General features: G+C 36.9%; 1 protein-coding gene across 2 annotated transcripts in view; it reads left to right on the forward strand.

The window, feature by feature from the left end:
- Positions 1 to 11,323, forward strand: part of NCAM2 (neural cell adhesion molecule 2) — a 590,430-nt gene that overhangs the window by 305,554 nt on the left and 273,553 nt on the right. For both annotated transcript variants that reach the window (XM_004711304.2, XM_045284840.1), the window contains exon 5: positions 6,015 to 6,152. In XM_004711304.2, coding sequence (XP_004711361.1) covers positions 6,015 to 6,152 — 138 coding nt within the window. The remainder of the gene's footprint in view (positions 1 to 6,014; positions 6,153 to 11,323) is intronic.

The following is an 11,323-nucleotide window of genomic DNA, read 5'->3' on the forward strand; positions in this document are numbered from 1 at the left end:
TGCATAGGCTGGTGTGCTTCTTCCATGTGGGCTTTGTTGCTTCTGAGCTTGATGGCCGCTTGATCACCTTCAAGCCTTTAAGACCCCAGACGCTATAATTTTTGATAGCCAGGCACCATCAGCTTTCTTCACCACATTTGTTTATGCATCCATTTGTCTTCTGTGATCCGTTCGACACCTCGTGATCACACAGGCTGATATGTTCTTCCATGTGGGCTTTGTCTCATATACTTTTTACATGTTGTCAGGACAAACCAGTCACTGGAAAAGAAATAATGCTTGGTAAAGTGGAAGCCAAAAAGAGGAGGTTCCTCAAGGAGACTAATTGATACAATGGCTGTAACAATGGACACATGCATAAGAACTATTGTGAGGATGGTGTTCACTGGGCTGTATTTACTTGTGTTGTACATAGAGTAGCTGTGAAGCACAACTGACTCCACGGCACTTAACCAGAACTTGCTGGTACTTTCCAGAACACCAAGTATCCTATGGATTTGCATTTAAGAAGTCAACACAGTGATTAAATTCACTGCATAGCTATTTTTAAAAAAAGGTCAAACAGGCAAAAATTGTTGTTTTTTGTTTGTTTTATTTTTCAACAAGTAATAATTCCATTCATAGTGAACCACATTGTGAATGATCACTCTGAGGGAAGATGACAAAGCAGAAATAATTTTAGAATAAATAGAACATATGACTATGTAAATCCTTAAACTGTTTATTAATAAGTGAATGTAATTGTAATTACTATTAAGGCACTACAATTAATTTGGAAGAGAGGACTACCCAATTCAACATGGCTTTGAAATATCTGCTAAGGCATTTGTGGAGTTTATCCACAGGATAGACGCAGAAATGGTTGTCATCAAAGTAATGAAGTGACCTCATGTGTATTCTGGAATAGTATTGTTTCCTGTCGTATGATGTATTTAGAACAGTGGTTCACAACCTTTCTGAAGCCATGACCCTTTCATACAGTTCCCCATGTTGTGGTGACCCGCCAAACATAACATTATTTTCGTTGTTACTTCATCACTGTAATTTTGCTACTGTTAAAAATCAGACAACCCCTGTGAAAAGGTCATTCGACCCCCAAAGGGGTTGCTACCCACAGGTTGAGAACCGCTGCTCTAGAAAAGCAAAACCAATGGTGCATGTATGTGTATGTATATAGAAAATTTATATCAAGAAATGTTTTATGCAGTTCTAGAAGTAGTAAGTTCGGTTCAGGTCAAGTCCATAGGTCAGATGTATGTTGGAAGTTTCACCTGACAAGTGTAGCTGCAGGATCCGGTGAACTGGAAGCAAGGAGATGAAGCAGGAGAGCCATAGGCTGGAGGAGGCAGGGCTAAATAAATCCGAGGTTGATGGTCTGCTGACAGCTCCTGTGATGGGCAGGCAACACAACAGGCTATCAATGAACCGAACAGAAGGTCCTGGTCCAGCACAAGGCAAAGAAGCAAGAGAGAGTTAGGTTATCCTCTGGATCTCTCTTACAAAAAAGGCCACACCCCCAAGGTGCTGTCATCAGCTTGTGATCTGACTTCAGGGGTTAGCTCCACACCTACCTTCACCCAGATATATTAAAAAATAAACACACCCCAAACAACAAAAATAGTTCTTTAAAAATCAAATCATTGCATTGACTTAATGAGAAAAATGAATTGGATGGTAGTCAAGACATGGATCTCTGGTCAGAAGACCAAAGAATAACTCAATGCCACTAGAGTTACTCACAAAACTTGAGTATATCAATGACCAAGTTCCAGGTATATTTGTCATCTAGGAGCTTTGGTGTCACAGTTCGCTGCTACCTAGAAGTTCAGCTGTTCAAATTCACCAGCTGCTCCTCAGGAGAAAGATGAGTCTTTCTGATCTCATAAAGATTTATACTCCCAGAAACCCACAGGGACTGTACTAATCTGTGTCATGTTATGTCAAATAGACTGGATCATAGTGCGTTTGAGTGAGTAAGTTTCCGTGGTTTGTTGCCATCTAGTTGTTCTTCCCCATCGCAACCCTATGCACAACACACCAAATGCCCTTAGCCTCTCTGCTGGAGAAAGACCTGGCCCTTGGCCTTACAGGAAAGTCACAAATTTGGAAACCATGTGGGGAAGGAAGTTTTACTCTATTCTATAGGGTCATTTTGAGTCAGATTTGCTTCACTGATAATGATTTTATAATTTTTGGTGGAAGCAGTTAGTTGAGTGGGAAAGACAAGAGTGGAAACAAGTAGCTTGACATATTTTTCTGGAAATACTTCATAGTGGTATCCTTTGGTTTCATTGTGTGAAAGATAGGCTTTATACCCACCTAAAGAGTTATAGTCTCAGAAACTCAGGGGGGCATCTCTACTGTATCGTATATGGTCACTGTTGTTGTTGTTTGGTGCCATTGAGTTGGTTCTGACCCATAACAACTCTATGCACAACAGGACGAAGCACCACGCAGTCATGTGCCATCCTCAAACTTATTCCCATGCCTGTGACCATTGTTGCGGTAATAGTTTGAATTCATTTCATTCAGTGCCTTCCTCTTTGATTGCTACCCCTCCAGTTTACTAAGTGTGATGTCCTACTCCAGGGACTGGTCTCTCCTGACCATCTGTCCAAATTATGTAAGATGGAGTTTTGCCATCCTTGCTTCTAAGGAGCACCCCGGCCTTACTTCTTCCAAGACAGATTTGTTTGTCCTTTTTGCAGTCCATGACACTTTCACCATTCCTCTCCAGAACCACAATTCAAATATCTACTCTTCTTCCTCAGTCTTCTTATTGAATGTCCAACTTTCACATGCAGAAGCGTGCTGGAGAATACCGTGGCAGGACTCAGGCACAACTTAGTCCTCAAAGTAACATCCTTGCTTTTTAATAATCTAAAATCTCCTATGCGGCAAACGTACTTAATACAAAATATCTTTTGATCTTTTGACTCATGCTTCTATGAGCATTGCTAGTGGTAAAGCAATAATCATTTTGCCTCAAGTCCTCCTCACTTTCAGCAAACAATGTTGTTGCATCCACATATCACAGGTTGTTAATTAACCTTCCTCCAATCCTGAAGCTGATGCCATGATAATTTTCATATAAGCCAGCTTCTCTGATTATATACTCAGCATCCAGATTGAATAATCATGGTGAGAGAATATAGCCCTGACACATTCCTCTCTTGATTTTAAAACATGCAGTATGCCCTTGTTCTATTCTCACAACTGCCTTCGGATCCAAGCAAAATTTGTGCATGAGCACAGTGAAGTGTTCTGGAATTTCCATTCTTATCAAGATTAATATCCATAGTTTATAGAGTTCACATAATTAGTTGGCATTGATTCAGTGGCAGTGAGATTTATTGTTTGTTTGATTGGCTGGGTTCATAGTTTCTGTCATAAATTCATTTACTTTATAAACAATCAGAATGTGAAATTAATTTTTCATATTTTTACTATGTTTTGAAAACCTGATTTAAATAAACATATGTAATGTTATTTATATGTAGATTTAGCTGATAACTTTTATGAGATTAAAAATAAGAAAATATAATTTAAGATGAAACTTTTAGATTTTGGAGACTAATATATTCTTATAAGAATTTGTAGAATCCAATTATTTCACTTTTGTATAAAATAATATATTCCCTAAAAGAATGTTTAGCTCTACTATTTTCTTAATTCACATACATTATAAGTAATAAATAAGTTAAAAAGGTACACATTTTAATAAGTTTAAATGTGATATTATAATAATAAATATTATTGGCACATAGTAATTTTAAATATTTATTTAAAAATGCTTCTCACTCTAATTACCAGTTATATAAATATTTACACTGAAGTTGAATAAATATACAGTTTTAAGAGTTCTGAGTAACCACACTATTTTGTGAATTGTAATTATAGTTTTATTGCAGATTGCCTTTATTATGTTTCCTTGTGATTCTATATTTCTTCTTTAATTACCTAAGTGAAAATTTCTGCTTACACATTTTGTTTGGGTCAACCAATAGGACTTGTAATCCTTCTGAACAAGTTTAAACTCCTGGGCTGAAAATCATGTAGCTGTCACTTTATAATCAGCCTTTTCGCTCTTAGGTAACCTCTGAATCTGGTATATTTTCACTTCTTTGTTGACAGCTACTAGACAACCAGTAACAACTTACTTGTCTCTTTAATGGTAGCCCATAGTCCAGTGTTTCATGGATAAATGCTTGGCAGCTAACCAAAGAAAGCAATGTGGCTTCACAGGAGAACAAATCTGGTCATACATGCTTGTAGAAATGATAATCTCGGAAACCCTATGGGTCATCTGCTGTATACAGTTATATAGAGTTACATATAGCAATGAGTATGAATTATTTCAATGTCACATATATACTCCATCATAATATGATGATTGCTCTGCTTCTATGTCTTGCCCAAACCTCCCCATTAGCATTACGGTCTTGCAAAGGACTCCTGGTAGTGTAAGGATTGAATCATTCAGCAGCTAACCACAATAACCACAATATCTACCTGCTGCTTCTCCGGAGAAAGTTTACCCTGTCTCCCAAGCCCTATTGAACAGTTCTACTCTGTCTTGGAGTAGAACTTGGAGTTGCAATGACTCAGCATTGATTCTATGACAGCGACTTTGGTTGTCTTGAGGGCAGGTAAACCAGCCCTGTTCTCTGAGGTGTTTAATGACAGAGTGGTTTACTTCTCACTCAGGCATATTCCAGTTGGCAACCAAGGCAACATTTTACACTATGCATCTACTCTGTGGTCCAGACAGAAATTGTTGTTGTTAGACCCCATTGCGTCAGTTCTGACTCATAACAACCCTTTTTATGATAGAAAGAAACACTGCCTGCCATCCTCACAATTATTCTTAAACACATATAGGGGATCCCATTGTTAAACACTGGCTTGCTTCTATGTTTGCTCTGGTAAGCAGATAGGTGAAGAAAAGTAAACCTCCAACTTCCCCATGTGGTAGCTCTAGGTAGGTAGCTCTACGTTAGGACAAGGTGCCTTAAGCATGAATCAGAGGCCAACATACTGGCATAATGCAGCTAACAATAATCACAGTAACATCTTGCCCAAAGTTCCATGATTGTGGAATGTATATATTCTTTAGTAACAATTTATCCCAAATTCTTTTAAAAAAATATCTAGCAATAGCTGTTTTCAATGATATATATGAATATAATATAACTTAAGGGTATTGCTTGTACATCTTTCAAAGTAGGACTAGATGTATGAACATGCTTAACTCGATACAAAGGGGAACTTCATAATCCAACAATACTAAGATACAGAAAAAATTGCATCTACATTGTGGAAAATAATATCAGAATGATCCGCAACCTTGGATAGTGAGCTAGTTATAAGTAATCAAGGGATTAATGCTATATTCCTTCTCATTTGTATAAGTATGTATGTATATATTTACACAAAAGGGAATCTTGAAATAAATCTAATGAAGTCTAATTTAACTAAATTGTATTTAGTTAAAGAAACACTCCTCTATAAGGTTGATATATTATCATTCAGTTTTTTTCTCATATGACTTGAATATTATTGAATCATTTAACTCTTACTTAGGGTATGCAAAAATTATTAATTTAATTATTAAATGAGGAAGGTTGTTCAATACAATTTGTAACCCTTTTGCATTGCCAAGTCTATATATTTGTATCTAAAACATTTTCATATCTGTAATTTCTAATCTTCCAATATTGTTCTTTTGTGTATCATTTCTACATTCAAAGTACCAAGGGCAAAATAATAGCCTAACCATTTTTTGTGTAAATAAAGTCTAGAATATGTTTAAAGAGAAAAGATGTAACAAGTCAGTGTGGAGTAGAAAAATTGAAGTCAGGAAATTACATTTTACTTTCAAATTTGAATTTGTTTGTTGATGAATATGTTGATCGTATTAGACAAGTTCTATACTTTAACTCTAGCAATTTAGAATACACGGGACTCTACCTTTAATTACATATAGCATTCTCACCCCTTTGTGTACTTTGCAGATCGGTTCGCTATGTTAGCCAACAATAATCTGCAGATTCTCAACATCAATAAGAGTGATGAAGGAATATACAGATGCGAAGGCAGAGTGGAAGCTCGGGGAGAAATTGACTTCCGTGATATAATTGTGATCGTTAATGGTAAGTAATGAATAACTTACATATGTTTTATTGTTTTATTTTATCAGTGTGCTTTTATAAAGGACAACTGTTTAAACTTCGAACACTCAAGATTTCCCTAATACACTGTGTCCCCAAGCAGAAGACTTCTCCCCACTACACTAAGGGCATATGTTTCATTGTATTGGCCTCAAGGACAAGATGTTTGACTTATTTAATATTTGTTTCCTTAGAACAATCTCTAACAGGCTAAGAAATACTTTCCTTTTGCTCAGGTTTTCCTCCTGAAGAAAGCAGAAAATTATCACAGTAAATTTTGCAAGGTTTTTTTTTTTGTTATTTTCTTATCAAATATCACAAGTAACAAAGGTTACTTTCTTAAGTGTGTACAAACATTAATGATTAAGTTTATGATATAATGGCATCTCTTTGCTCAAAAAATTTCCTCCAATACTTCTTACTATACTTAATGTCTTGTTTTTCATACAATCCTTCTTGCTGATGGTAACAGGATAGTTAACGAGGTCAGAAGAAATTATAAACGTAGGCCAAATGCCACCTTTGGTGTCCTTGACTACATTACAAAGACATGGCTGTGATGCTTCTTTGACATTTCATGAAGACATTCCCATTTTATCATCCACCATATCTTGCATGAAAATGTTTCCCTCCCTTATAGCTATTTTCATTTTGCTTTCTTTGATTGTTACAGCATCAGGTTATTTATACTCAAAAATTTCAAGTCTCCCTTCACCAATTTGCCCCTCCACCAAATCTTTCAACTCTTAAAATTCTTCCAACATCTCTATCTCCTTAGGACAATTTCTAAAAAATCTTTTCATCATAAAAGGAATTCTGTTTTGATTCCGCCCCTTTTCTAACCACTTTGCCAATGTGATCCTATGTGTCATCCTAGCTCAAATCAAATCTTCCTCACCTATCAATATTACATCGGGTTTCGGAGGCTTGGTACTTTGCAAGAGCAGTTACAGCCTCCTCTGTGTCGTGCAGAGCATCTGGTGGGTTACAACTGTTGACTTTGTGCTGGACAGTCCAATGGCCAGCTTCACTGTGTCTCACCCTTCTGGACAAAATAGTGGAGTCCTGTATAAATGTACTTTTATTAATTCCCCTCCCGCTTTAAAATAATAATTGTAACCCACCAGATGCTCTGCACGACACAGAGGAGGCTGTAACTGCTCTCTCTCTCTCTCTCTCTCTATATATATATATATATAGAGAGAGAGAGTGTGTGTGTATTTGTTTATTTATTTATTTGTTTATATAGAGTATTTATTTATTTCTACTTATTTTCACCCAGAATTAACCCTACTTGCTACTCTATATATAGTCTTCAATTTATGAAAGACAATTGGAAATATAATATAAGCCTAAAATACTTATGTATTCTCTTGTAACAAGGGTATTTTAACTCTAAACACCATTTGAAGATTGAAAAAAGAGTATAAACCATTGCTTATGTCTTTTTACCTAATTTCCCTCTTTTTTGAGAGTATAATGAAGTTCATTTGTGGAAAATATGATAAAAGAAATTAGGTAGGATATGGACCGATCACGAGGCAAGGCTGTGTAGATGTTGCAAGTTTATGGGGCCTGAGAGGAACACAGCTCTTCAGATGGCTGTCAGGAGTGCAGAGTTCAGTATTGTCTAACGTGCCATATTCAGCAGAATATGTGATCATTAGTGCAGAAGGACTCCTTCAATGAATAAAAGATACGTTAAATTTTTGTTATCTGTATCACTTTACCATATTGGTGTCTATCAGTCTGTCATTCTGCTCCTTTACATAGAGTAAAGGAAAGCCACAGTGACATTTTACTGCAACAGTTACTGACTGAGATGTCCTCCATACTTTTTTTGTTTTTGTTTTTAAATGGCATTTGAGTTGTATAAAATTATATTTAGTCATGAGAAAATATTTTAACTCCAGAAGTTCTTATGAAATGTTGATTATAGATATGAATTAAAACACTAACACTGGTTTTGAAAAGTAGTTTATAGGAATCCACATATAAATGTGTATCACTGTTATTATTGTTATGCATTTCCACCTATATAGATATATTTTAATAAAAGCTAGAAATTCTGATGTTAGAAAGGAAATGTTATCTGAGAGATACTTTTAAAAAAAATCACTTTATTGGGGGCTCTTATAGCTCTTACAGCTCTTATTACATACATCAATTGTATTAAGAATATTTGTACATATGTTCCATCATCATTTCCAAAATATTTTTTTACTTTAACCTTTGGTATAAGCTCCTCTTTTTTTTCCCTCCCTGCCCCATCCTTCCACCCTCATGAATCCTTGATCAATTATATATTGTTATTATGGGGTGAGGTGGGGGCTATCTATCAAACCTTGTGATGGGTTCCCCCATTCGACCCCTTCCCCCTCCCCAACCATCCCCCTATTATCATGATATCACTACTCCTACTACTGTTCCTGTGGGGTTTATCTATCCTAAATTCCTTGTGTCGAGAGCTCTTTACCAATGTGTATTCTCCAGTCTAGCCGGAATTGGTTCATGGTAATGGTTGGGGTGGGGGGAGGAACCATTCAGGGACTAGAGGAATGATGGGTGTTTCATTGGTACTATACTGAACCTTGGTTGAACCATCCCTTCTTTTTAACTCTTCTGTGTAGGGTTGGGGGTAAGGAGGAGCCATCCAATTGTCTACAGATGAGCTTTGGTCTCCACTCCAAACCCCCTCGTTCACACCAATATAGTTGTTTGTTTTGATTGTTATATACCTGATACCTGATCCCGTCAACACCTCATGATCACACAGGCTAGTGTGATTCTTCCATGTGGGCTTATTTGCTTCCCTGTTGGATAGCTACTTGTTTAGCTTCAAGTCTTTAAGTCCCCAGACACTATATCTTTCTTCACCACATTTGCTTATGCACCCATTTTGTTTCAGTGATCATGTGGGTAAGGTGAGTGTCAGAGTGCCAGGCTATTAGAACAAAGTGTTCTTGTGTTAAGGGAGGCCTTGAATAGAGACCCAAAGTCTGTCTGCTATGTTAATACTTAACATAAATATATGTACATTGGTCTCTATCCATTTCATTATAAATTAGTATGTTTACAAATATACATCCTTACAGCTGTATCTCTATAAATGGCTTTCCCCTGCTATTTCTTTCCTTGATTTCCTTTCACCTTTTTCCTATTCCACTATCATGCTTACCCTCCATTCAGGTCTCAGTAATTCCTCTCAGATACATTGCACTTGATTAAACCCCACTGGGCATTGTATACCCTCCTCACCATCGATTTTAGATCTCTTGTTGTTCCCTGATTCCCTGACTTTGTTAGTTCCCCACTCCCTGTCACCATGCCCTCCTCTCCCATGTACCCCAGGAAATGATGGTCCCATTGTTTTCTCCTAGGTCTTGTTTGTCTTGCCTATATTATATAGATAGACATAGGGCAAAACTAAAAGAAAATCAAAGCAAAAACAAAACAAGAAAAAAACTTAATAGATAGTTCCAGATCTGTCTGCTGATCCTTGTGTATGTTTTCAGTTCAAGTCTGATGAGGCGCCACACCTTGTTCCCCATGTCAGAAGTCTATTTTCAGGATTCCTCAGGAGCTTGTTTACTTTGCTCCCCATTGCTGCCCGGTTGCACTCCCTTTGCGTATCACTCCACTGTGCATGTCACAGACCTGGCACACTTTCCGCACGGTGGCTCCAGTGCTGTCCCCCAAAGTGTGAGAGGTCAGTGAGGGGATTTTGTGTCTCCTGTTCGGGCTGACCCTAAGGATTTCTCTGTGCAGTGGCTGATCTGAGCAGGGATGTCATCCCCATGGCTTGGAGGGCCATGGTGAGTTCCACTCTCTGAGAGATAATTGAATACCTATATAGCATGTTTGGATATGTGTCCACACTAGATCATTGTGAATATTTGTATTTTTTATTACATTCATTAGGAGGGAAGGATCATTTGACTGTGAGGTGCTGTCCAGGTAACAAAGTTGGAGTCTTTCTATCTGTTATTGCCTGCAATCTAATTTAGGAGTCTTGGTAGCACAGTAATAAAGCACTGTACTGCTAACTAAAAGACTATTAGGTTGAACCCATCAGCTGCCCCATAGGAAAAAGACGTGGCCACCTGTTTTCACAAAGTCCACAGCCTTGGCAAACGTATGGTATAGTTCAACTCTGTGCCATAGGGTCATTGTAAATATGAAGGGACTCTACTATCACAGGTATTGTTTTTATACTTAAATATTTCAGGGTTATACATAGATAATCAGTAGACTGTGTTCATTTGTACTTCTTTAAAGAATCAAAAGACAGAAGAAAGAATGAAATAAAAGAAAGGAATCATGCATGCAATGTCCTGTTCTGTCTACCCTCCAAAACGCAAAGCGTCCTCTACCCGGAATTCCATTTTCCTCTAAGGGAATCAAATACAGATTCCAATTTCACTACCTTTGTTTGAACATTACTTCATCTCCAATTCTAGCCACATTTGTCTTTTGTAGTCATAAGCTCTTAGATTCTATATTCCCTGGAACCTCTCTTACTGAAAATGACAGTGTTCTCAAAATCAACCATTGGCATATTCTCTTCACATAGGATTCAGTAGGGTCCTGTCAAGGGAATACTTTGACTAATGTCTTCAGAAATCTATGCTTTCCTTCCCATTTTATCTTGACGTCAGCAAGTAAAAGCCTTCTTTACCAGCCTTATTGATCCCTGTCCTGGTACTGTCTTCTTCTAAATCTTGACTTTTGTTTAAGTATCCCCTCATTATTTCTTTTGTCTACAAACTTTTTTGAAGTTATTTCAATGAAAAGTTTGGGGCTGAATAAAAATAATAGAACACTTTAAATGTATGTTCTATTTGGTTAGAAAATGTGAGTTTTGTTCTACTTTTACCATAAATTAATATGTTTTTTCTTTTCATTTTTGCTAATAATGTTTACCTTTATGATCTTGCCTTTTAGCTTACACTCCATTCCTGTCTCTTTCTGCAAAAAACAAACAAACAAACAAACAAAATTCTATATAAGAAGCACTGTTACTTCTAATTTTCCTTGTTTTTAGCAAACCTTCCCCTCACATCCTGCCCTTTTATTTTTATTTTTTTTAAATCATTTTATTAGGGGCTCATACAACTCTTATCACAATCCATACACACATCAATTGTGTAAAG

This window comes from Echinops telfairi, unplaced genomic scaffold (assembly GCF_000313985.2).
Source record: "Echinops telfairi isolate 266 unplaced genomic scaffold, ASM31398v2 ScPeMD7_7469;HRSCAF=8507_0, whole genome shotgun sequence".
Classification (NCBI taxonomy): domain Eukaryota; kingdom Metazoa; phylum Chordata; class Mammalia; order Afrosoricida; family Tenrecidae; genus Echinops; species Echinops telfairi.